Source organism: Hippocampus zosterae, chromosome 15 (genome assembly GCF_025434085.1).
Source record: "Hippocampus zosterae strain Florida chromosome 15, ASM2543408v3, whole genome shotgun sequence".
In the NCBI taxonomy this organism is placed as follows: domain Eukaryota; kingdom Metazoa; phylum Chordata; class Actinopteri; order Syngnathiformes; family Syngnathidae; genus Hippocampus; species Hippocampus zosterae.
The window spans coordinates 2,178,018-2,203,580 of NC_067465.1; the positions used below are offsets into that span (position 1 = coordinate 2,178,018).

General features: G+C 46.6%; 3 protein-coding genes and 1 long non-coding RNA gene across 10 annotated transcripts; 1 reads left to right on the forward strand and 3 right to left on the reverse strand.

Moving 5' to 3' along the window:
* Nucleotides 1–630: 630 nt before the first annotated feature.
* On the reverse strand, nt 631–12,610 carry aknad1 (AKNA domain containing 1). Its single transcript, XM_052088868.1, has 18 exons — nt 12,463–12,610; nt 8,199–8,392; nt 7,731–7,956; nt 6,191–7,125; nt 5,780–5,854; nt 5,600–5,693; nt 5,172–5,305; nt 5,028–5,087; nt 4,832–4,965; nt 4,574–4,757; nt 3,463–3,590; nt 2,163–2,329; nt 2,005–2,098; nt 1,747–1,923; nt 1,572–1,678; nt 1,190–1,304; nt 980–1,127; nt 631–905 (listed from the first exon to the last, which is right to left on the reverse strand). The coding sequence occupies exons 3-18, from the start codon at nt 7,933–7,935 to the stop codon at nt 714–716; spliced, it is 2,949 nt and encodes a 982-aa protein (XP_051944828.1). The 5' UTR covers nt 7,936–7,956; nt 8,199–8,392; nt 12,463–12,610; the 3' UTR covers nt 631–713.
* LOC127615903 (uncharacterized) lies at nt 3,110–4,337 on the reverse strand. Of its 2 annotated transcripts, XR_007966987.1 has the most exons (4): nt 3,981–4,337; nt 3,463–3,609; nt 3,280–3,385; nt 3,110–3,201 (listed from the first exon to the last, which is right to left on the reverse strand). It is a non-coding gene; the product is annotated as an uncharacterized LOC127615903 (long non-coding RNA). The 2 variants fall into 2 exon arrangements; XR_007966986.1 differs by having other exon boundaries at nt 3,152–3,385.
* gpsm2 (G protein signaling modulator 2) lies at nt 10,247–16,624 on the forward strand. 4 transcript variants are annotated; one of them, XM_052087191.1, is made up of 14 exons: nt 10,247–10,538; nt 12,479–12,700; nt 12,779–12,914; nt 13,482–13,621; nt 13,725–13,848; nt 13,941–14,056; nt 14,167–14,322; nt 14,400–14,508; nt 14,603–14,726; nt 14,802–14,878; nt 14,969–15,160; nt 15,231–15,393; nt 15,604–15,794; nt 15,931–16,624. In XM_052087191.1, the coding sequence occupies exons 1-14, from the start codon at nt 10,474–10,476 to the stop codon at nt 16,102–16,104; spliced, it is 1,989 nt and encodes a 662-aa protein (XP_051943151.1). In that variant the 5' UTR covers nt 10,247–10,473; the 3' UTR covers nt 16,105–16,624. The 4 variants fall into 4 exon arrangements, with proteins under 4 accessions (XP_051943151.1, XP_051943152.1, XP_051943149.1 ...); XM_052087192.1 differs by lacking the exon at nt 10,247–10,538 and adding an exon at nt 11,448–11,802; XM_052087189.1 differs by lacking the exon at nt 10,247–10,538 and adding an exon at nt 11,904–12,384.
* Nucleotides 16,595–25,261, reverse strand: wdr47a (WD repeat domain 47a). 3 transcript variants are annotated; one of them, XM_052087186.1, is made up of 17 exons: nt 25,030–25,261; nt 24,085–24,254; nt 23,915–23,998; nt 23,725–23,809; nt 23,323–23,454; nt 23,068–23,244; nt 22,419–22,930; nt 22,172–22,289; nt 21,641–21,822; nt 20,705–20,953; nt 20,559–20,622; nt 19,847–20,007; nt 19,596–19,765; nt 19,182–19,352; nt 18,975–19,106; nt 18,604–18,822; nt 16,595–18,339 (listed from the first exon to the last, which is right to left on the reverse strand). In XM_052087186.1, exons 2-17 carry the CDS (start codon nt 24,240–24,242, stop codon nt 18,197–18,199), a joined length of 2,757 nt encoding a protein of 918 aa, XP_051943146.1. In that variant the 5' UTR covers nt 24,243–24,254; nt 25,030–25,261; the 3' UTR covers nt 16,595–18,196. The 3 variants fall into 3 exon arrangements, with proteins under 3 accessions (XP_051943146.1, XP_051943145.1, XP_051943147.1); XM_052087185.1 differs by lacking the exon at nt 25,030–25,261 and adding an exon at nt 24,821–24,997; XM_052087187.1 differs by lacking the exon at nt 25,030–25,261 and adding an exon at nt 24,837–24,995.
* Nucleotides 25,262–25,563: the final 302 nt, after the last annotated feature.

A 25,563-nucleotide genomic window follows, 5' to 3' on the forward strand; every position in this document is an offset into this window, starting at 1 on the left:
GCCCAGGGGGCTAAAACTCCTCCCCTCCGGGGGTGCTTGGGTGGCCTATCGAGGTGAGTGAAGGAAGTTCTTTCGTAGATTGGAATGTGTGTGTGTGTATAATTATATATATATATATATATATATATATATATATATATATATATATATATATATACATACACAGTTACACTACTCCAGTTACAGTAAATTACAACTCAGTGGAGTATCTCGGACACATCCGCTTTCCCGGTAGCCTCTTGGCATAGTCATAGAATTTGAACTATTAACACTGCACCCGTTCCAGCAACCAACAGGCGTCTAAATAGACGGCGGTGTCATTAGAAGAACTAAACGTGCTACTCATTTGACACGAGGGGGATTTTTTCTGTCATGTTATTCTGACCCCCCCCCCCCCTTTTTTTTTTAGATTTCATTCATCGTTTGTCTTTCGCCCTGTGGGCGGATCTGAAGCATCAAATGACAACCCGATGGGAAGCGGTCTATAAAAGTCACACAAATTGAGGGATTAGAAATGTAGACAATTTTGAATCCATCTCATGAGTGACTTTGCCTTTATTTTCTGAGCGTCATCAAGAAATAGTATGGAACAATTTTGCCTGTGTTCTATTTGTTTTTCCCGTTCCTGGGCACGCCGTAGAGCTCCGAAGCGTCAGGCCAAATGCTTTCGTCCATATGGCGTACAGGGGTCAAGAAAACGGTCTGTTGTGATGCTACGCTCTTTTTGCGTGAAGCCACGCAATGTTTCTTGCACCCTCGCCGCCGAACGCTGCACATTCCCCTTTGGGGAGGAGTTGAGCTTTGGCCAGGTCTGCCGTCAGTCTCTTAGCCATGCGGTCCGCGGTCTTCTTCATGCTGCGAGCGGCCTCAATGGCTCGGTCCAGAGTCCTGTTCATTTCCTCCGCCTTGAAAAACAAAAGGAGAGCATAAACATCGGGTGTTTTTTTCACTCATGGGTAGTATTTGTGCAAAAGACCACCTTGCTTCCTGACCCGCTTCGGGGCGTTTGGAAGACGTGGCGCAGAGCGGGCTGAAAGTACACTTCGCCGGGGAGCAGAGCCGTGTCCGACCGGGTGGACCGCTTCCGGTAATTGGTCACGCAGGTTGGCGGTTGCTTTACCTTGTAACTGAATATGACAAGAGTTGAATTTTCTTGGGAAGTGGTGATGTTGCGTTTGTGTTTTTTTACCTGGCGGGTAGACTGCACGAGGAGGCGTGGCCGAGTTGGAGCGGCAGCCTTTGGGTAGGCTGAAGTGCGAGAAGAAGCCGTCTGTCTTTGCAGTAAAGGTCATCCATGATGGCCTCTGCTGGGAATAATATTAACAATTATATGATGTTGTACGATGAGATAAGATATCCTTTATTCGCCCCACACTGGGGAAATTTACAGATGACGTTTGAGGGGGAAAATAAACTTGTTCCCATTTGGAATGAGGCCGAACCATAACAGAATGTGGAAAATGCGAAGCACCGTGAACACTTTTCGGCTGCGCCGTATTATATAATTCGCAACGTGTCTCAGTCCCGGAATTACTGTCACGTCCCTTTAAGACACTCAAGTTGTGGCGAACCGTTGCTCCTGCCGGGGTCCGCATCTGTTGAAATCCAGTCGTCCGGCGCTAGTTGACTGCAGCTGAAATCCCTCAGACTTTGTCTGCTGCTTGTCGACTTCCACGAGCTAAAGTTTCAAACGATGACATTAGTTTGCTGCGTTTGAATTCACCCCGGTGCATCGTTTCCTCCCACCTGGTTGTTTTGCGGTAGGCTCTGCTTTTGGTTTTGGATCTACGTTCTTGACCATCTTGCCTGTATTTGGAGGCCAGGTAATCCATCTTCCTCGCCAGCTGAGGCAAGCGGACCAGACCTTTTTCTAGGTCTTTCTTCAGTCTGGACACCTCCACCCGCAAGGCCAGGATAGCCTCACTGGACGGACAAAAACGCAAACCGCTGATGTGTTCACTCGGCGATCTAGTCAAAAACGAAGAGTCATTTGGGGGTATTGACCTATTACAGGTGCAAAGGCGGCGTTGTCTCTGCTCTACAACCAGCAAAGGGCTCGGGTTCGTTTCAGAGGCGTCGCGATTGGTTGCATCGGGACCTGTTCAGGGTATGGATGCAGATTGACTGGAATAGGCGCTGCAATGATGAGAGGATTAACTCACCCTGCAGCTCCAGCGACGGCTTTTTAAGGATATTCCGCAGCCGTTGTTCTGCTGGACCTTCAGGCTGCGCTTGCATCGGCGACTCGTGTCGTTGGCCGCTTACGTCCTTCGGGCGAACAGTCGTCAGCGGATGAAAGGAGGAGAGTCCATGTCCATCACTGGGCACTCTGGGGAAAGATTATGCAGAAAATCATATCGGAACCATTGAAATGTGATCGAAACAAAACGGACATTTGTACCTGGACCTTTAGTCGACTATAATGTCACGATTATTTGCGCCACGTACATCAACCGGGGTAGTTTAGAATCAATTATTTATTTCATGTTATGCCCAAAATATAAACAGCTCCGCTAAACTTTATTTTGAAAGCATGCGAGACGAAAGCAAGTTCATCCGATGGCGAGTCACCTCACAGACTGCTGTCAGGCTGATGAATAAAAAATAACAATCATAATAATAATTAAATGATGTGAAGGAAAATTGTAAATAGTACTGCGATTTATCCATTTTGTGTTCATATTGCATTTAATTGAAAGATGTTTGCTCTCTCTCTCTCTCTCTCTCTCTCTCTCTCTCTCTCTCTCTCTCTCTCTCTCTCTCTCTCTCTCTCTCTCTCTCTCTCTCTCTCTCTCTCTCTCTCTCTCTCTCTCTCTCTCTCTCTCTCTCTCTCTCTCTCTCTCTCTCTCTCTCTCTCTCTCTCTCTCTCTCTCTCTCTCTCTCTCTCTCTCTCTCTCTCTCTCTCTCTCTCTCTCTCTCTCTCTCTCTCTCAGCATTTCTTCACTAAGTTCAATAAAACACATCATGCCGATTAGATTAACTGGATGAACGGGTGCACGTGATTTGCTCGTCAAACTCGATTTACGAATCCACTGTAGTTCAGATCACATCGGCGGAATAGAATATAGGTTGTAAACAAATAACGGGTGTTTCTGATCATGTCTCGTACCTTTCCGCGGAAGGAATAAACTGCGCTATTCCACCGGAATGATTCAAGTCGCAGCTCCCGAATCCACTGTCCGTCTCTCTGCACGCAGCCCCCTGCGCCCACAGACCAAACCGCCAAGTTCCTCACGTCTACTTCAACATGCAAACCAAGCAAAGGACATTCAAGTGGACCTGCGCGAATGATGAGCGTGCGTCAGAGGAAGAAGAGACCTCCGCAGCCGGAACGGCCCCCTCACCGACGTCACATTCCCGCTTTACAGCGCCATCTTGCGTGCCGCTGCGGCGGGACGATTTGGCATCTTTTAATGATACCGACTCATTTAGCGGTAACGCGCCCGTAATAACAACACTGACCTTCCCGATTTCCATTTCCCGATAATCCAAGGGTCAGTGCTACGAGCTCTTCCCTCCAGCGAGGCAGATTCTTTCTCTTCACCGCCGAGTTGCTCATCATCAGCATCCAGAGGTCCCTCCGCAGACGCCTGCGGGCAAACACAAAGCCTGCGCGCAATCCCAAACGCTCTTAAACTGGCAGCAACGGAAACCAAACACCGACGCGGCAAGCCGAAACACAATCTGCCTGCAGGAAGAAGACAATGAATAGCGGCTGTGGAGAATAAGCTGCGGTGTGGTACAATATGTTCTTTATCCAAGTTTGTTATGTCGTTTATATTTATAATTAATCACACTTTCAAGTGATCGGTAGGAATTCTGATGATCAATGATCAATCGTGTATTGAAGGAGTTGAGGTGCAGAAGAATGAAAGGACTGCCAACAGTATATCTTTTCGTCACATCACGACTATTAAAAAATGCGGATCTATAAATATGAAAATCAAGCCGTCATTTAGAAGAGAAAACGACATCCTCACCGATTGTTGACTTGCAACGAGTCATTGCTGAGGGGCTCGCTCCTTTCCTCAAATCGATCATTTTTACCAGTCTCATCCTCCTTTTGCGAAACATGAGAAGAAGTTATCGTGTTTCTCCCTCACACGGGCTACGCACTCAAATGTGAATTAAAATACAAACGAAACTGGATGAGGGCACGACAACCAATGAAGTGTGTGTCAGCTGCTCGAAAAAAAAATGCTGGGCTTGTCAACAAAGCACTGTAAAATGATGATTTTTCTCTTAAACGATATAGAAATATTGTACTGTACTTCAAATTGACCTTCAGATGAATTCTAAATCATAAAGAATGCATGCATTTATTTGAATAAATAGCAAAAAAATAAAAAATTACTGAAAAATATTAAATTTTTACATTATAAATTTGTTACTTTTTTTTTAACCAGACATGCCAGGAAACTTTTTACGTTTGAAAATAGCAACATCATAGCTATTACTGTGTGAAACAAATACTGCTGCATTCCCCTCTAGAAACAAAACAAAACATTCGGACATGCTTTGAAACTCCATCGTACAAGTCATAATCATCTTTTAGTATATAAAATCCATCTCAAGTCAACCTAAAGTGTGTTACCTCATGCAGTGATGGTGGAAGCGAGACCTTCGCTGATCGGTGCTTTGTTGTGGGAGTTGACGACAAGAGAGGCGGGACGACGTGCTGGTGCATGTTTTTGTCCATCATCTCCTTAATATCCTCCAGGTGCATACCCACCCGAAAAATATCCCCTTCCACCAATCTGCACGCATGTTAACAGACAAACGCGTGACTACAACGTGGCACAAATGTTGCTCAAATCCATTGAGGGCACACCTGTTCGGGTCGAACGTTCCGATGTTTCTGCGCAGGCCTAAATAATTCTGCATTTCCAGAGCTCGGTGCTCTTCTTTCTTGCTCATGTATTTTCTTTCCAGTTGGTCCTGCGCTTCCAGCAAGCTCCTCAACATCTACCAGCAAACGGCAGTTAATGTCACACTCGGCTCACGTCCGTATTCCAGTCGCCACTCACCGTTTGACGCTCTTCTGTGCTAACCGACGTGTCGCTTACATTCCGTTTGAAGTCATCCACCTGGGCAGAAGATGTTTTGTCGATGTTTTTCGGGGTGTTGTTTTGTGAGATGAGTCGCGTGGATTAAACTTTTGGGGAACCGACCGTTTGCATGAACTGGGTAATGAGCGCTCTCAGCTCGGCGGCCATTTTGTCAGCTTCACTCCTGCCATCTTGATCGGAAGCATTGAGTGTCATATCATCCTGGCGGCCCGTTTTTACTTTTTCACCAACGTTGTCTAAAATAGGTTTTAGAGAAACGTCAGAAGATCATAAGTAGAGAAAAAAGGAATTGATGGAAGGTCAAACGTATTTTGCAGAATAAGAAATGGCTCCGAGAATGCTCATCCTATTTATATTACTCAAGCTAGCGTTTACGGTCAGTGACTAAAAGACGGCCGTGTAACCAGAATCGTGTCACTTGACCCCATTTGTTTCCTCGGAAACAAGCCGTGTATCATTTGGTTTGTTCACAGCCGGCGAAGCAAAGCGCTGTCCTGTCATCATATCGCATGTCGTATGCAGCCACATACCCGGTGATTGAATGTGAGCAGCTTCAGGTCCAACATCATGCTCGGCCTCACTGGAGTTTCCTGGGACGTCCTCAATATAAATGTCAGCGGTAGACTGGACACAAACATTATGTGCAAAAGCTCAATTCTTTCTTAACTGTATTATTTATTATTATTGCATCAGATCTAAAATCTACTTACATTGGTTCCCACCTTCATTTTATCTATGACGTTCTCAGCCGTGGCATATTTGGCCAGCAGCTTATCATATTCAGCCTAAAGAGAATAAGATTGATAAGAATAATACATTCTTCCCAGAACTGGTCGTACAAATAAGTGATCTAACACCGAGTATTGACGATGAACCGTGCACTGAAAAAAAAGAAAAAGAGATTGTTTGTAACTACCTAGAGATGCCACAAGAGGGTGCCAAAAGACTACCTTGGTCTATGAAGCCGCTCGTGTCACAAGATGCAACCTCCCTCCCCCAAATTACATTGTTTTGAAGACTTGGTTATTAAAAAATATTCAATTTCAATAATAGCAGATGTAGAGGGCCCCACAAATTCAATTTCGATTAAATGAAACAGACGAAAAACGGGTTTACAGTACCTCTAGGGGAAGCACCAGGACAGGACGGGTCGGGTCCTGCGTGTCTTTGAGGACTTGAGGCTTCTGTGACGACTGAAGGCCTGAATCGTCCAGCACCCTGCTGATCACCTCTAACATTCCCGGGGAGGACTGGACTCGGATTATGGGACTGGGGACCTGAGGAACAAGTCGAGCTAGACCGCTGGGGCCTTTTGGAATTTTGACTTTCGGGGAAACCTTGGAGAAGTCAGGGAGAGGGAAATGGACTTGACCCTGACCGTACTTCAACTCGCCGTAGGACCTGCTACGCAAATGTGACACTTTCCTGATCTGAACTCCACAATCTTCGCCCTTTACTGGTGCTGCGACATTTTCATCTCGACTGGACGCCGTGTTGTTCCCCTCCAGACGTTCACTTTTTGATCCACTGTTTCCATCACTGTCCAAACATCTGCCACTTCTGTTGCTGTGTGTCGACACGCTACAGATAAGGTCGTCTATACTCTCCAGCATGGAGACCTCCGGAAGCGTTTCGGCTTCAATTAGCCTTCCAGTCTGCAGCAACTCCTCTTGAGAGAAATGCCGCAGCAACACCTGGCTAATGTCAACTAGAGGTCGAGTGCACGGCGGGGCTACCTCTTCATCCCGTTTGTCATCGACTTCCTCTTCTTCTTTCTCCTCATGAGGAACAACCGAAACCAAATCGTTGTGTGTAGAACCGGCATTTGTCGCCGATTGTCTTCCGTTAGAGGTCATGGACGTCTGATAGTCGTGCATGCCCTTGAAGTAAGGACCGCCAAGGTCGCCGTCATCAGGGAGATCCTCCTGATCCTCATCGCTCGTATTTTGACCGGCGTCCTCATGTCGCCGGTTTAGGAGCTCTTTATTCTGCGATATGCGGCTCTTAGTTGGTAACACCCCCTCGCTGACAAGAATGGAGTCTGAGGCAGTGTCATCTGGAAAGAAACCATTTTGTATTATCTTAAATCAAACAAAAAAAAAATATTTCAATTTATTTATCCCTCTATAGTGAAAAATACGAGCTTGCCTTCATTTTCTCACATATTTCTTTGTACTCAGTGTGAAATCTGATTCTGTTTTGTTGAACGCAAAGATAATGAACAGGGCGTCCCAAACGTCACAATACACATTCGCTTTTCTATTTGGTTTCAAGTAACACTCGGAGAGACGGCATTGAGCAATTTTCACAAACCTTCTTGCCAGATGGCAATTTTGTAACTGCCAACTCTGTTTTCTTCTATTGTTATTGTGAAAAATATTGAATGTGAAAAGTGATGCACCAACATATCCCAATACTTTTGTCCATGGAGTGTGTTTTGCACATGTTGGAAATGTGAACCATTGCACCTTCTTAATGTACTGTAAAGCGAGATACATCTACTTTTTATGGCCAACCATCCTAGTTTTGCCATTTTTAATGATAGTTTAAGTATATATGTTGGAGCCTGCATTTTATTTTTACATTTATTGCTTCGTGTCTTCAACTTTGACACAGTCAAAGTTGTTGCAGTTGTCAAACTGTGTGGTGTACGAGACTCACCACTGAAATGAATGCTGGCCTCAGACATGGCAGACTCTGCGTGCGATGGATGCAAAGCCAAAGAAGCCTGTAGATCACTGACGTGCAGACTGTCATCATCACAGAGATCCACCACGATTCTCTGCCGGATGCACTTTTCCCATAATAAAGTTGTTTTACGTTCTTCCTGAACGTCCTCATCTGAGTCTTCTTGCTCGCCCTCCATGACCAACGATCAGACCTTTCTCTTTTTTTTTGGGGGGGGGGGGGGGGGGGGGGACAAGTTAACAAATCTAATAGATTTAAGTGAAGCAAGTAAACCTATAATACACACACAAAAATCTTGGATAATATCCTAAAATGCATGCTCTCTTCTTGCGTGTAGCATAAAGTCATTGTCACATTTGTCTACTATTCATCTACATTCAAATGCTTATCTGATGAGTAGCGGGTACTTATTCAAGGAATAAAAAATACAATAAATCTTACCTGAAACAAGACGTCACCTCTTGGTGTATTGCCGAAAGAAAATAAGTCCAAAGCGTCTCCCGGTTCCTGTCTTGGCATATACTTTCGTGGACAGGTTTTGTTTCTGTGCCATCATTAATATTGCACATGTGAGTGGTGTCCATCTGGTCCTGAACTGTCAGCTGTCCAGGCGTCTGGTTGCCTAGTAACGTCAGCTGAAATGACGCCTGGATTTTAACTGGAATATCCTGCACACACACATACATCACTGTACGTTTTTATTTTTTTCAGCCAGAGTGAATTATTTCTGTTAAACCCAGCAGAGGTTCTCTTTCAATTCACTTTCCAAGCTTCAAATGGTTAAATAAAAATAGAATAAAAGCTTTCATCACGATTGGATTCATCACGAATGCATCATGATTCAATTCTATTTTGCGGTCTGCATGACTCAATGACAGCGGCTTTACCTGACGTCACGCGATCGTTTTATTCAAAAATATTGGACCAATGAATGGACGGCTAGGCGTGGCTTTCTTTGAATGCCGCGCTCCGATTGGCTGCTTGTCCGAAAACAAACTTCACTACGATAAGGACAAAAAGTTAAAAAAAAAAAAAACTAACCTTCTTGAATTACTCATCGACGTTTAACAAAATTAACTATGGCTATCGAATAGTGTCGTCTATGCGCAATGTGTCTATTTTTGCACGGGAGGAGGGTTTAACAAAGTGAAACAAGGAGAGAAGAATACACGACCTGTTCGAACTGGATCGACTCACGTAAGTTTTCAGCTAATTCGCTAACCGACTAACCATTGACTTTGTAATTAGACGGTAGTTCACAATTCTTTGTGTTTCCCGAATAAAACTTCGAGTTATGGTGGGCATTGTATATGTCTAATAATTGCTCTGAATAACCCGTTATATTATATATTAAATAAATAAATAAATAATGTGGAAACATGCTGACTGTTGAAAAGAAGTATTGTGGACGGTATTGATGAATCGAGTTAAATAGTCGTTGTTGTAATATTGAAACTTGCATAGTAAATAACTTTTAATGATTCATTCTTATATTGGATGCCACTATTAGGATCTCTATTTACAGTGAAAATTCAGGGATCATGTAATCCAAGTACAGAGTGTTATTTATGACGAAAACTATGAACAAAAATGACAGTTAAAATCATGATTAATGGTTAAAAAAATTCTTTGCAGGCTTTCTAGATTTCCTGCCCCCTTGAGAAGGAGCTACCGGTCAGTATGCCATGATTTTGTATTTTTATTCCATTTACTTTTGTGTTTCTGGCTTTGTGTTGTCTGGGGCACTCATTTCTTTCAGAAATGAATTTAGCTCCTCCACTGACATACAAAGAACTGTGCGCCAGGGAAGATGGATCTCTTCGACAATACTTCCTTGACACCAATTACTACTTTCCTATTTGACAAACTTGTGGCGCCATCAGGATGGGTTAAGATAAGATAAGATATCCTTTATTCGTCCCACACTGGGGAAATTTACTGGGGTTGTCGAGGGGGAAAAAATGCAAATAGATGAATTGATGAAAAGCAAAAGGCAAATATGTGGAGGTTCACCCAAAGATATTTTGAATGAAAAGATTGAGCTCAAGAATCTTTGGTGGGGTTTTTTTTTTTTTTTTTTTGGTTTTAAAGTAAAGAATGAAGGGAAAACACCTTATCTGATCCCCGGTGGCAGAAGTGCGAGTTTGGGGAGATGCATTGGTGTGGCTTGCATGAGCTCATGGAGAAATGAGCTAATTGTTGGCTCTGGTCGCTTGCTTATCTTTGGGTAGTTCAGGCATGCCTTTTTCCCCTCCTTGTGGAGGATGTTCTGGACTGTTTCAGGGTTTCTTTTGGGTCAAACTTTTTAAAGCCTTTCCGTAGTAACTCCAGAGCTCGAACCTGCGTCTATAATTGACAGCTAGCATAGCTGAAGGATGGCGGTCAGCTAGCGTGCTGACCGCCATCCTTTTCCATTCCCGCCCCGCACTCTCTCTCTCGTCCCGCCTCAGTCGGCTCGCTCACGGCGCTGTTTTGGTGGGTGTTGCCATGGCGGCGCGTGGTCAGAAAGAGGCTTCACACACACAGCATCTTGTATTCTCTCCACAGAGGGCCGCTGAGGGGGAGGGACACTCAGTAGCTAGCCTCCCTTCTGTGGACTTTTTAATTATTTTTCCTCCTAAATTCTATTTTGAGCTACTTCTTTGCGCGTGCGCTTTTCAACGCAACCATTTGGTCAGGAACAAAATTAGGATTTTCCCTCATATTATGCACAGCGATGGATGCCGACGGCTCCGTGATTAGCACACGAGCCGAGGATCAGTCCTTCCATGTCCGCTACAGGTAGGAGCCTCAACTGAAAGAGTTGCACAGCTTAGTTGTCGCATGCTTTAAGAGCATTTTTTTGGAAATATGTTCAACAATTAAATCCATTTCAACTCCGAACAGGAAATTGATGGATGTGCACGCGTGAAGGAGGGGATGTCATAAGCGAGGTGGCTCGAGATAGGGGGGGGCAAGATGGGCGTTAAGTGCCAAAGGCACCTCTCAACCTTCAGCGGTCTCAAGACTTTATTTGTCATGACTACGACCACTCCTGTATGGCTTGGAAACAAAAAACAAAACATTTGTAATATAAACATAAACAGAGGCGAGATACTCGGCGTTATCCCAATGTATCACTATTTGCAAGGACGTCCAATACGAAAAATAGAAACTCACCATTAATTTCATGCTAAGTTAAGGGTAAATGCTTGTATATTGAGGCATTTTTTTCATCTTTAAAATGATCTGTCATTTGGGGGGGGGGGGGGGGGGGTAAGTGGGTTATTTATCAAAAGTACCAGTGGTATCTGTATTGGTATCAGTATCGGTGACCATTTTTTTCTCCTAAATTTGGTTATTGGGCATTGAGTTGTGTGTGTGTTTGGGGGGGCAAATGTATCAGAATAACTAGACAATTTTCCAGATTTTTGCGATTGGAATTCTGGACAGTCCAGCAGATCCAAGGTCAGGATGCAATTTGACTTTGCAATTTCTTGTGAATTTAATGTCAGGTGTATTTTGGCATCTGGAATTACCCGCCAAAGCTCCTGTTGAAGATAGCGTCAATATTTAACAAGCTCTAAAATATTCATCCCTTGCCTGCTTTGTGTGCGCGTCAACACTGCCGGGACGGTAATTGACTCCATGGGACGGCAAGCGGCCATCTGCCCGACGTCGCCCGACCCGTAATCTGTTGCGCTCCTGCCGCTGTAATCTCACGTGACCCCGGGTCAGAGGAGAGACCTTGAGGGAAAGACGGATAAAGATGAGCCAAGAGAACGCTGACCTGCATCTTTCCCGGTGCCCTTGCTTGCATTTAGGCTTAACGCGGTCGACGGCGTCACACGCCTTCGGGGGTTCGTCTCGTCTTTTGATATCGCTGACGTCGGACACTTTGAGGTCACCGGAAATACTAATCTACTTTTTGATTTGATCTCCGTGAGAGCCAAAAGAGAAAAAGTTGTTTTTTTGAGGTTCCGCCTCTCCTGCAGCGGAAACCTCAGTAGACGCGTCTCAGCTGCGCCATGTGCTGCTGTTGTTGTAAGGCAAGAAAAAGCTGCAGGTAGGCCGGTATGCGTCGCATCTACTTAACTTAACTTTGCTTGTACGCGCAATGAGGATGCACATTTCAAGGACAAATGAGAGCTGCTGTTTTTCCTTTGTGTATTGCGATGACTTATCTACAATTTGTAAGAGACTGGGTGTGAGGGGAAACTAGATAGCTCAACTCTTGCATCTTTTGAACAATAGAGGGAACTTTCCCTGTCGACACAAAAGTGAGACTTTTATTTTGGCCTGGCCTGATGAAAAGCATGAACAGATCAACACAGCAAGAAGTCCATAAAGTCATTTGCTGTAAAATAATGACCTCATGTTATATGCGTCCAATAAAGCAAACAGAGGACATTTTTGTTCGAAGCACACGCATTGAAAGATTTTTATGCACTCATCGAGCAACCTACCCAGATTTTACTCTACGAAATGATGACATCTACCATAACAAACAAGGGCGTACGTGTACACTCTGCGCAGTCATTTCCACAGTCCGGGTTCATTGTTCTCTGGAAACGGAAGGAAGCAGTGAAATAACATCCTCTACTGAAGGATTCCGTCGCCGCGCAAAGTTTTTGGCCACTCGGTTCTGGTGATCTTGCCCGAATGACTGCGCATCTTTTGAGAGCCTTTTCCCAATTTCAAAAAAAGTCAAAAAATTTTTTTTTACCTGGTGCCCACTGTAGGATGGAGGTGTCCTGCCTTGAGCTGGCGCTGGAGGGCGAGCGCCTCTGCAAGTTGGGCGACTACAGAGCCGGCGTATCCTTCTTCGAAGCCGCCATCCAGGTGGGCACGGAGGACCTGCAGGTGCTCAGCGCCATCTACAGCCAGCTGGGCAACGCCTACTTCCACTTGCACGACTACGCCAAGGCGCTGGAGTTCCACCGGCACGACCTCACCTTGACCAGGTCGGGGGGGGCGGCGTCACCGCCGGAACGATCCCGTCACGCCGGGTCTCACCTTTTGAAACGCCTTTCTGCGCGCAGGACCATCGGGGATCTGCTCGGCGAGGCCAAAGCCAGCGGGAATCTCGGCAATACACTGAAGGTGCTGGGGAGGTTCGATGAGGCCATGGTGTGCTGTCAGAGGCACTTGGAGATAGCCACGGACATCAGCGACAAGGTAAGCTTTGAAATAAAAAGATGCAGTAACCGCTGTTCCCTGAAAGGGGGAAAGTTTGGGGGTTGGGGGGGTTGTGGTATGTTAATGGTTTAAAAAGTTATTGTGTAGGCAAATATAAACATGGGGGGGCTGGAGGGTTCGAATTGTGTATGCTGTTCCTGACTCCCTGAGCCCCACCGCAAAGCTTCTTCCTGTTTACATCCGCAGCTGACCAATAAGAGCGGGAGAGCATTTTAGTTTGTGTTTAAAAGACAATGAGATTCATTTATGTGAATTGACTTCTCACAATAATTCGCAAAGTGATAAATATCAATCTGCAAAACTTTATTTCTATACATCTCTGCCATTGGTCACGTTAACAGTTGATCACATCTAGACCATTCCTAGAAAATCACAATATCCCATCACTGGGTAAGCTATTTTGAACATCTGGTTGTTCGTTGCCTCTCATGTGGTACTTGGGGGGGGGGGGGGGCCACCTGGTGCCCGCTGTCACCACGTTGGTGACCCCCTTCGCGCTGCATACAGACGTCAACAATATAAAACGTTTTCACGTGTGGGTTGCAGGTGGCTCAGGCGCGAGCTCTCTACAACTTTGGCAACGTGTATCATGCTCAAGGAAAAAGTATTTGCTGGAGTGGAGCAGAGCCTGGAGATTTCCCAGAAGACGTTATGGTGGCGCTGAGGAAGGCCTCGGAATATTACGAGTATGTCACAGTGTACTTACTGTGTACTTACTGTGTGTGTGTGTGTGTGTTAGATATGACCTGTATGATCCATCTTATCGGTCATCCCCGCGTGGACTTTCAGGGCAAACCTGGTGCTCGTGCAGGAGCTTGGCGACCGGGCCGCCCAGGGTCGAACGTACGGCAACCTGGGTAACACTCACTACCTGCTGGGGAACTTTCGCAACGCCGTGGCGTCTCATGAGCAGGTGAGGGCTGAGGCCACAAAAAAAAAAAAAAAAGTTGCTTATCTTGGGTGGGAAATTTCCCCTGGAAAATAAATGGTTCCATCTGTCTTCAGCGTCTCCTAATAGCAAAGGAATTTGGCGACCGCTCCGCGGAAAGACGCGCTTACTGCAACCTGGGCAACGCTTACATCTTCCTCGGAGAGTTCGAAGTGGCCGCCGAGCATTACAAGTAACTCGACCCGCTCATGTGGTTACGTTGACAAAGTAGTACAGCACACTTAATATGAGTCGGGTCGCTTGTATCTCAAGGCGCGATTTGAAATGTCGGCGGCGTTTCAGGAGGACGCTGCAGCTGGCGAGGCAGCTGAAGGATCGTGCGGTGGAGGCTCAGGCATGCTACAGTTTGGGCAACACGTACACTCTGCTGCAGGACTACGAGAGAGCCATCGACTACCACCTCAAACATCTCATCATAGCCCAGGACCTCAATGACCGGTACGGCCGCTCGCCCCACCGCGGCGGAGCCTCCCGGGTCATCGCTTACCTTGACCGGAGGTGCCATGCGCCTGCAGGATTGGCGAAGGTCGAGCGTGCTGGAGTCTGGGAAACGCCCACACCGCACTTGGTAACCACGACCAGGCCATGCACTTTGCTGAGAAACACCTGGAGATCTGCAGAGAGGTTTGACAAGTCGCCCTTCATGGACGAAAAAAATTAAAATGAATCATTCCGGGCAGTTCTAAAGTCAAATAACATATGTTCAAAATTGTACCAGACCGGAGACAGGAGCGGCGAGCTGACGGCGCGTATGAACGTGACGGATCTGCAGACGGTCTTAGGCCTGAGCTACAGCACCAATAACTCCACCCTGTCCGAGAACATCGACGACAAGACGCGAGGTGAGCGATTTGGGACGTCGAGTGTTTTCCCACGTTTTCCCAATGGCGGCCATCGTCAGCAGTTCTGCGTTGCAGGGGCGAAGCCGAGGATGAGCAGGAGGCACAGCATGGAGAACCTGGAGCTGATGCACCTCACGCCTGACAAGATGAACGTATGCGCCTCACTTTTTTTTTTTTTGAATTTCCCCCCATCGCAGTTTTTACTTTGCACCAAATATCAAGTGAGCGTTTGTGTTGTTAAGGTTCAGAAGTGGAGCAGCGACATCCTGAGCAAACAGAGCAAGCCCGCCCTCATCAAGAGCTCCTCCAAGTTGTTCTTTGTTAACCGTCTGCGCGGGAAGAAGTTCAAAGCCGGCGGAGGTTCCAGTAAGGTCCTCCAGGATGCCAGTAACACTCTGGACAGCGGCAATGTGCCCCCGCACGGGGCACACAAGGTAGAACAACTCACCAGACAACACTCAACCGTGACAGTCGCGTGTGACGGCCCGCTGCGTTTCCGCATAGCGATCCGGTCCTGACGTGCTCGGGGATGAGGGCTTCTTTGACCTCCTCACTCGCTTCCAGAGCAACCGCATGGACGATCAGCGCTGCTCCGTTCGTGACAAAGGCGGCTGCCTTTTGTCGCTAAACGGCGGCTGCCACTCTCCGCCCGGGATCATCAGGAAATGTGAGTATGGAGCCCTGAAAAAAAAGGAAACATTCAGAATTTTTTTTGAATTCACACACAATCAAACAAAAACATGAAGAGCTAGTTATCGTGAATCATAGCGGGCTTTACTATGACCGCAGTCTTCTCCATTTTGCCTCACTCATTTCAAGATGCCAATTTATGAAAAATCCAAATCCATTCATGAATTCATCCTCTCCTTCCCGGCAGCCGTTTCTGATTCCGCCAATGTGTCCGGTGCTCAAGGCCGGCGGATCGAGGACTCCTCGGTCGCCGGCGGGAGCCTGCCGGGTCTCAGGCTCAACCAGAACACCAACCAGGCCGTGCTCAACCACCTGATGGCCAATGCGGACGACGCCGAGCCCGACGAAGACTTCTTCAACATGCTGGTCAAGTGCCAGGTGGGCCGAGTGCCGAGACCAAATTCACAAATAATACTTAAAACACGTGGCGTCGGTTAATTTTTGACAATGACGTATGATGCTACATTTGGGCTCTATTTGTATGACAAAACTTAACTGGATCTGTGACCTCCAGGGCTCCCGCTTGGACGACCAACGCTCCGCACCTCCTCCTCCTCCGGCGCGTGGTCCCACGGTACCGGATGAGGATTTCTTCAGCCTCATCATGCGCTCGCAGGCCAAAAGGATGGACGAGCAGCGCGTCACGTTGCCCTCCGCCGCGGCAAAGACCAACGCTGCCTCCAACTGAACAAAGCACTTAATTTCCCCAAGGGCCCCCCGGAAAGGTGGCGTTTGGAATACCTTTCAAGTTCAAAAAAAGACCCATCAGAAGCATCAGCCAGTATGTAGTCGACCGTGTGGAGGAACTCTCAACTCACCTTGCACAAGCGGTATCAGGGACAAAATGTTTTTCCATCCTCGTTTTTCACTGCTACTGTGTCATGATTTCATCTTTGTATTACTTGTAACACACAAACGCATTTCTATTTTTATGTGTTGTGCTTTTTATGACTGTTGTGCTTCTGTTCGCTGTTCTGTTTTTCTGTCTCTCTACATGGATTTTGTTTTTCAATTGCAGATTGGCAAAATAATTTTTTCCAGTAATGTCCATCTCAAGAATTATGTGAATTCATGTGTACAGTGCTAATCTTTTGTACTTAATTTTAGAAGAGGTTGGAGCAATTGCTCTCATGGCGACTTTTGTTGTTATTGACCCATTGCAATGAAACACAATTACGCTTGATTAAAAGACACTTTAATGAACGTAACATCAATTTGTTGGCTTGCATTAAATTACTTTTTTTTCCTTTAGAAAACAAGACAGGCTCAATACATTGGCCACTAGCATTTCATTACATAATTGTACATAATCACAACTGAAATAAATATGCATGTACGTATTAGTTTGGTGTTATTTATTAAAAGACATTAGCGTTTAAAAACAAAAATAAATTAGCATTAGACAGCAAAGTGCATTAAATTTCAAGAAGTGAACACAGTCTATCTGTCCCAAATACTGGCTTCCAATAAATATTAACGTTCCTATGTACTGTGCAAAAAAAAAATTAGTAAGAGTATCGACTGCCCCCTACCGGTGTGACCTCAGTACAGCAGCATTTAAAAAAGAACCAACAAATGACCAAAAACATCTGCTCAACTACAAATGGAGCCTTCTATTCCCTTTGGAAACTGGCTCAATAACAACTGTTCATTGTTTACAGCGGCTCCTGCATAAAAATAAAATACTGATTGCTCAATTTAATAACAACGGATATACACATTTGGGTTTGTACTCCGGTGGGTAAATTGAACGTCGGCATGAGGGGAAGCAACAGCAGAGACTGTAAAAGCTGCCACAGGCTTGCTATTTGACACGCCGTTACGATTACAATTTCACATGAGAAAATTCCAGTTTTCCGAAGGGAAATAATACATAAATAAATCAAACACAACAGCAGCTGGAGCAAATGGGTTGGCAAAAATGTGGAATTTGATCTGGTCTGTGTTCATTTGAGAACTCAAGAAAGGCACCATCATGAAAAAGAGCTTCGTTCCCGTCATGCAGCCTCGTGTGTCACCACAGTGATGAACTACGCTACTAGTGAGCCAAAAGTGTCCACTAGTTGACATCTGCACGCTTCCAGTATGCAAAGCCGTTGGAGCAGTTAACACTACTAAATCTCAATAGTAAGCTACTGTGCTGCACGAGTAACAATACCAGGCCTAACTCGTAGGCATGTGTCATGCACTAGTAGCCTCCTAAACCCAACTAGTAACACCAAAAGTAATTTTGCCTCACTAGTAACAAGTAGTTATCCCACTAGTACAGTATTACTATCTTGTCCTACTAGTGTGCAAAAAAAAAAAAAAACAGTCGTGGAAGGGAGTAGTGAAAAAAATAGTACTAATATATTTGAAATCCACTCGGTGCTTACTATTGGGACAACTACATGTCAGATGTACTAGTGCCACTAGTAGGATGCAGGAGGCTACAGTTGGGCCTGGTAGTGTGACAAGTGCAGTATACTAGTTTACTTATAAGGTTTAATTCCGAACTAGTAGGCCAAAAGTGGAAAAACAGAACTAGCTCAACTTGTGTGCTGAACTGCCTTAGTAGTTAGAATAAAGCACATCCTAGTACATGGACCCCGTACCGGATAGCAAATAAATTTCAACAGTGTGACTATGTGCAGCATGTGCCTCTGCGGTGTTGCTAGTTTATGATCATCAAGAATCCCTACGCCGCCAACTGTCATCGTGAGGGTGTGCGTGTGCATGTGTGTGTCTTTCAGATGAAACGCTGTGCTGTGTGTGTGTGTGTTTGTGTGTGAGAGACCGCATTACGGGTTGTGAGTCCACAGCGTGACGGTGCGGTCGGCAGACGACGACAGGAAGGAGAGGTCCTCGGTGTGCCAGCGACACTGGATCACCTTGTCGCCGTGCTCCCCCACCACCGTCACAGGCAGCTGTTTAGTCAAGTCACCTGAACGCAGGGAAAATAAAAATAAAAAGACATTAATTGAGACGGCACATATGAACATCCATCGCCCGTCCTCATTCGGTTCCAAGCAGATAATAGCTCCTCTCGTTACATGTTTTAATACATATTTACATTACATATTTAAAGGGAAAATGTATACCTGAATGGTGACTCAATTAAAATCTATTGTGCATAACAGTCGGCAGTTCTCACGAATTTCATATACTGCCCAAGACAAGCTCCCGGGGGCCCGGTAGACAAATTGACCTTGAAGGTTGGTGACCATGACTTTGGTGTCATAAGAGCCAGTGAGCAGGTAGTGCGCGCCGGGAGAGAAGCGGACCGAGCGCACGTCGCTGCCGTGCGGGCGGTACACCTGCACGATGCGCCCGCCTCGAATGTCGTAGAGCATGCAAGCGCTGTCCTCTTGTCCCGTCGCCAGCAGACGGCCGCTCGGGTCCACCGCCACCGAGGCCACGGGGCTGCCTGAGGAGGACACGCAGATGGACACGTGTTGGCAAATCTCATTAGAATTCATCTCGGTGTCTTTAGAAAGCATTAAGAACGCTTTTTAAAAATTAATTATAAGGGACATTTACAGATAAGAAGGAAAAAAAATTAAAGTATGCCGCCGATACCTGAGCCGTGGAAGGCTGTGCCCACCACTCGCACGCAGGTGGGCACCCTGAGGTCCCAGAAACGCACCGTCTTGTCTTGGGAGCCGGATGCGATCATCCAGCCCCCCCACGTGTAAAGAGACAGGATGTGACCTACCAACAAAAGGGCACATTTCGAGTCGACATCCGACACAATTGTCATCTCGGGCGCGTGTTGCCCGTGCGTACCCGTGTGTCCGCTGAGGGCGTGCAGGCCTTGCCCTCGCTGGCAGTCGGTGGTGTAAATGTTGCAGTCTCCCGCTCCGGCGCTGATTAAAATGGCCCCTCCGCTTTCTGGGCCCTCCATGAAGGCCAAGTCCCTGATGGTGCCGTCGTGCATGCTGAACTCCAAGTCCGGGCCTGAGAGGGGAAGTGTGATGTCACAACGGCGAGTATTTCCCGACCTACGTTTAAAACGCCAACCTTAGTGTCAACAATACTATCTCCCATTTTGCACGAATTGTACAAATATTACTCAAGAGTGAATATATTTTATTCAAATGCCATCTACAGCTACACCTTTTTTTTCTCTACTTGCTAATTAATTTTTTTTAAATTCCTGAGTTATTCAGGGTTCGACTCGTTCAGAGACACTTACTGTACCTGTGGCATTGCAAGTCTCCGCACTGAACGGTAGAACTTTGACATATTTGTCGTTGGAGCCGGTCGCCAGCAGCTGCCCACAGTGGCTCCAGGCCACGCAGTAAATCGAACCTTTGTGGTGTTTGTTCCTTTTGAAGCGGACTACCGGCTCCGTGGCTGGACTCGAGTCGCTAACGAAACAATGACATGAGCTCGGGAGAGGATAATAGCGTGGTAAGGTTGTAACACGTTTGTCTGGCGGCCACGGTCACCTGGTGTCACGTGTTTCTGGATAGGCACAGACGCGGAGTGTTTTGGAGTTGGAGCCAACAGCGTAGAGGGTCCCAGACGGGTGGAAGGAAACGGCACGGACAGCCTGAGTGTCCTCGAGAGTATGCACGGGCACAAACAGTCTTTTTTCTTTGTCGCTACCCTGTTGGGGGGGTGGGAAAAAAAAACACCCAAAAAAGTCACATTAGATCCATTAGACAGAACCGTGAGAGGAACGCCATGACCTCGATATTTAAGCAGCATGTCATCCATGGCACACGTGGCACAGATACAATGCGTAGCCAATAATCTTCTTTGCCATATTAGCCTGCTCATTTGCACTAAGCAGTAAATTACTAGAAGGCTTTTAGAACAGTAAAGCTGTATGGGGGCTTTCAATTGCGATACAGTATGAAGGCAAGATGGCCATTTTAGCGTCAACTGTTTATTTGTAATCCTCCTCAAAGAATCGTAAGAACAAAATTAAAATGTGATGAGCATGAGGCTGAGGCACTAGCCAACTGTGGTTCTACTTTCCCGAAACCAGTTTTCTGTCATGCATGAGTAGATATGTTCCACAAAAAAAAGCTATAAAGTAGCAGTGGTGCTATACGATGGGCAGGCAAACTGTACTAATTGGTGCAAACGAAACGCTGAAGTTGTGCAGTGCCAATGAACACAACACATGACGTGGCACCTTCCGTGTCAACGCACCTCTTTGCTGCGGGATAATGAGCCCGGTGAGTCACCATGTGGACTTGCTTTGTGATTCTGCCCGCTGTCAAACCAACAGAAATAAAACCTTTCAAATCTGTCTGTCAGTTTGTTTGACCGTGTAACTTTTGCAACGCTGCAGAAACCTGTTTTGGATGATGGGGGATTCATTTAGGGGCGAGACGGGACGGCCTCCCGCAACGCGCTGCGGTGTGCTGCACAGCAGGCCGCCATCGCCGCCGCCACCGCTCTGGTTGTGCTGCAGGCCGGAGGAGGCGGGGTTGTTGTTGCACTCGGAGGGAGGTGCGTTGCCGTTGCACTGTTGGGCCAAAGATTTCACCTCATCTCCTAAACCCTCCATCCCCACGTTGAGCTCCTCCAGCTTCTGGATGGACCTGGTGACGCACACCAGGCTCTACATTAGTACATTGTCGGTGTCATACTCATCAAATATGTATGAATGAATCTTCTAAATAAATAATAATAAATAAAATGGTCACAATTAATCCCCTGTAAGTGGTCCTTGGACCCAAAAGAGTTTAAGAACCCCTTGGCCTCGATTGTGAGGGGATTTCCCATCAACAAGCAAACTTCTCTTTACATTTACAAATACATTTGAAATCATTCCTGAAAACAGACGCATTACTTCTTCTGCGCTCTTTCAAGCGAGGAGCTGTCTGCAATGCATGCATCGTGTCATCTCGAGGATTCTCGTGACCAGCATAATTTCCGTCTTACTTTGATGCGAGCTAAATTAAATGGAACCGGGGGGGAAACGCCGATGATGTGAATAATGCACACCAGGTCATTCTCAGGGGAAGTGTCATAAAAAAGGCCTTTGTGTGATAAGGACTCTCTGTGTGATGAGACGATGCTGGTCAGCACAGATGGTGCATCAGGCATTGGGGGGGGCCCGTGGGGGGCAGACGGGAGGGGGTTGCATCGGTGCGTGCTGAGGGGAAGCCAAACAGGATTGATCATAATATGCGTTGCCCTTTCTCTCGTCTGACAGATGCTCGCAGCCGACAAGCGGGACCCTCGGTAGTTCTCTTTGTTCTTTTTTTTTGTTGTTTTTTTTTAACCTGTTGAGGAACTTTTCCGTGAGGCTGTGCTGCAAGTCACTGGGTGGAGGCTCCTGCTGCACGCCGCCTTCCAACAACATCTGCTTGTACATCTGCCTCTGCTGCTGCGTCTGCTCCAGGTGCTGTTGCACACGTAGGCGCTGACGGTAATACTCCTCGTACTTCTCGGAGGAGTCCCAGAGCTGCAAAGTTGAAGCAGAACGGCATGCATTCGATACTCCGCGTCAAAGATTGATTTGGGGATAGGACACAAAAATTGTGCTAGCAGGCCGGCGCTAACTCTTGGCAAAGTAATGGAATGCAAGAGCAATTTAATGTGTGAGGCGGATCACTGCAATTCGCTGTCGAGCACGCTTGAAAGGCTACATTGTGCGGGAATAGGTCAAGCTGCACCCACATTTCTCTCTCCTCTATGGACTGGATTGGGAGGAGACACTTTCTATTCTATTCTACTCTAATCATTCCACAGCCACCATCCCAAAAACGTCAACGGCATAGCAATGCCAGATCAGAAATACGTTTGGTGTTTACCTCATTCTTTTCAGCAGAACCAGCTGGTGGCGCATCCTCTCCAGGAGCCGATGCGGGGCGCGAGTTCTGAGTAACGCTCGAACCCATTATTTTGTCCAAAGGTGAGTCGGTCCTCGACCTACACGCGCACACGCACAGTTTGACACTAAACTTCAACAGCAACTGACAAAAAAAAAATAAAAATATCATACCGATTATCAACAATCAACAGATTTGTATACAAGTAGCAGTAGACAGTTTAACTCACGTCTCTGGCGATTCCTCAAAAATGCTGTGGCAGTCGGAGCTCTCCATCAAGAGGCTCTTGCTGAGGTTCTGTCCACCCGCGCCAGGGTAGTGGAAGTTGGCAAAGGAGTGAGACATTGGGGAGACGCCTTTACCCAGTGCGGCCTCGCCACCACCCGTTCGCTTATCCTGGTTGGACAGCCCGTAGGACAACCCATCCAGAGCCGGATTCAAAGACCGCGACATGTAGGTGTCGGCGGACTGGGGCCGCCGCAGCGGCGAGGACGGATACGGGGACAGTTTGCTGATGAGAGGAGTGAGCAGGTCGGCGTAGCCGGTCTTGGCCGGTTTGACCAGACGGTCCACGTGGATGTTGAGCTGCTTCTGTTCGAAGGCGCAGGAGAAGACGCTGTGGGCCAGGTTCTGCATCCAGGACAGCAGAGACAAATCCACGTCATCGCAGCCGTTGCCGCACAGCATGTCCACGCCCAGCAGGACCTCGCTCTCCGTGATCTCTTCACCCGTTGCCTTGCTCTGGACACCAAGAGATCCCACAACTGATCCGAGTGCAGACAGGTATAGAATTACTTGTTGGCTCAGACGCAATTCACTATCCCCCCCCCCCGGCCCCCAAAACAGCGGACTATCACTGTACTACTGTCGGCGCCGACCTGGCAGAACTCCACACAGCACTCATAGAGGACTCCTTTGAGGAGGAGCTGGAAGAGGCGATCCCCGCTGGCTTTGAATCCAGCCTCACTCAGCTTCCTATCCGCCGGGATGAACTCGGCCACCATGGTGCAAGCCTCCTCGAAGCACTGCACCCGGGCTGTGCTTGGGTTCCAGTCCTGACAAGAGAACGGCGGTAAAGTCACAAGCGACTCAACCACAAATGGCAAGAGCGCAAGTAAAACAAATCCCCTTGCCTTAAATTCAGCGTGGTTTGTGAGGCGAGGTAAGGTGAGCAGGAGACACAATTTGCTGTAGTCGTCTTTGGAGGGGCAGAACTCCTCCAAGGTGTGCAGACACTTGACCGCCTCCTGCATGGTGAACTCCAACTAAAACGAGAGGTGAGGCACAGAACGCTAACTGAAGATGGATGACATTCGGTGCTATTATTGCGCTGTGGGAAATGATGCAATTTGATTCATCTGGACATTATTTAATGACTACAAATGACATAGTGATAAACAGAACGATGAAATGCTCTTCCGTTACACAACCGATGGTACATAATCAACCCGTGTACCCATTTGTTGAAAAAAATTTTGGGTGGATGGATGGATGTAACCGTGCCAAATGCGCTCTCATGTTTTTTTTTTACTTACATGTTGTGGCTCATCCTCAGCAGACATGGCATTATTCACACACAGAGCTTCCAGAAACTTCTGCTTTAGGACGATGTAACGGAACCTGGAGTGCAGAATGAGTCATTGTGACATTCTGATGCTATTTTACAGTGTATTTTTATTGGTGCCAACACTGACGAACGCAAAAAATGATCTTGTTGTACGATACCTCTTTTTGTCAAACTTCTCCATACACTCCAAAGGCTGAATAAACTGCAGGACCTCATCCCACTGGCCATCCAGCACCAGTTGTCTAAAACAATCGCAATAATTGACGTCCACAACTTTTAAGATCTCCTCAAGTAGCAAAGGAGAAAAATCTGTCATGATAGAGGCTACCTGAGGAAGAGCATGTCATCCGAGTAGAGGCCGTTGATAATGCCGCTCTCCTTTTCCAGAGCCAGCATGCTGATGTGCAGCTTTCTGGAGTGGAGGAAGTCCAAGATCACCTTGATGATCTCCACCTCCTTCACATTAATTGTTTCTTCCTCTGTCATGGTGGCGACAGACTGCAAATAGCAATCGAAACACTAAATCCACAAAACCACTGGAACAAATCATTGCCTGAACACCGATCATGAAAAACTGTCACACATTTTAAAAGAAAAGATGCACTTCTGCCCAAAATGAGGAACAATCAGGCTTCATACAAGACAAGTGTTGTAAAACTTTTTTTTCCAATGAACCACTCACAACTTTAACACCAATTATAATACCAGTGACATGTTGTAAATCAACATCATAATAATTGGAGCCGTGTTAAACTGCCGAACACTGATTGCCATTTCCAAACGCCTCGCAGACATGAGCAAACTGAAGTCAGGTGAATGAAGACGACGTTCACAAACACTTCTGATGATAATACCAAAATATTTAAGACCGTCTTTCAATATAGAATTACCCCCCCCCCCCCAAAAAAAATTAATATAACAACAACATAAAAAAAGACGATGCTAGGTTAGCATATTGCGAAGAAAGCAGCGGTTAGCAAAAAGCCATAAGGAGATTAGGCTACTTGTTAGCATTACATGCCGAGTGGAGCTTTTGGATTACAGCAAATGCAGCAAATAGTTACCATCAGGAGCTCATACCAAGCTGGCTAATTTACCAGGCGCCACTAAAAGGAGAGATTAGACTAGCTTTCGCCAGCCCAATGGCAGGAGGAGAAGGACGAGGAAGGCGCGGCATCATCATCGGCTCGTTAGCCGGGTGGGGTGCTCTGTTCCCCGGCGACAAGCGACGTCAGTAGTTTAAGGGCAACCGTGAGAAGAAAAAAAAACTCACCGGTTAGGAGAAAAACATGGGTTGAAAACACACAGACACCGTGTCTCCGTGACGTGGACGCGCGCTGTCACGTCTCCGTGTTGGGTTTTTTTTTGAGTGAAGGCGTCCGGTCTCCCAGTCGCTACCGTCACGTCCTCCGACTTCAAGCCGATTGTGACCCCCCCTCCTCCGGGTTTGATGTACGTGTCCGGCCCAGCCCAGCCTGGTGCGACCTTTCATGGTCACTGCTTCAACACACCGCCACCCAAAGGGAACAATGCATGTAGATAATCAAATTACTCTTCATAATATGTGATAATAACGTTTTTTAAAAAATCGACGTGTTGCCATGGTGACAATGCGAAACTAAACAGTGATCTCCAAGGAGGCCGTTGTCTAATTAAATATCATATTATTATTAAATGTCATATTAAAATTATGCCAAAATAGACGTTTTTCTTTAACAACCAAATGTAAATATATTGAGTTTAAAATTTAAAAACAACTGAACTGTCCAAAGATCATAGGCGGCTTATGTAGAAAAACTCATTCATA

What these genes read in the sequence shown, in the direction of transcription:
- aknad1 (XM_052088868.1), bottom strand. Translation starts at nt 7,935, where the DNA reads ATGGAGGGCGAGCAAGAAGACTCAGATGAGGACGTTCAGGAAGAACGT. An exon ending in TAACACACTTTAGGTTGACT is followed by an intron (nt 3,591 to 4,573) that starts TGAGATGGATTT and finishes GTTTGCCCGCAG; the next exon opens with GCGTCTGCGGAGGGACCTCT. An exon ending in GCCTACCGCAAAACAACCAG is followed by an intron (nt 1,679 to 1,746) that starts GTGGGAGGAAAC and finishes TTGAAACTTTAG; the next exon opens with CTCGTGGAAGTCGACAAGCA.
- gpsm2 (XM_052087189.1), top strand. Translation starts at nt 12,044, where the DNA reads ATGAAAAGCATGAACAGATCAACACAGCAAGAAGTCCATAAAGTCATT. An exon ending in GCCCAGGACCTCAATGACCG is followed by an intron (nt 14,323 to 14,399) that starts GTACGGCCGCTC and finishes ATGCGCCTGCAG; the next exon opens with GATTGGCGAAGGTCGAGCGT. An exon ending in ACCTGGAGATCTGCAGAGAG is followed by an intron (nt 14,509 to 14,602) that starts GTTTGACAAGTC and finishes AAATTGTACCAG; the next exon opens with ACCGGAGACAGGAGCGGCGA.
- wdr47a (XM_052087185.1), bottom strand. An exon ending in GATGACATGCTCTTCCTCAG is followed by an intron (nt 23,999 to 24,084) that starts GTAGCCTCTATC and finishes CGATTGTTTTAG; the next exon opens with ACAACTGGTGCTGGATGGCC. An exon ending in TCCCCCATCATCCAAAACAG is followed by an intron (nt 20,623 to 20,704) that starts GTTTCTGCAGCG and finishes TTGGTTTGACAG; the next exon opens with CGGGCAGAATCACAAAGCAA.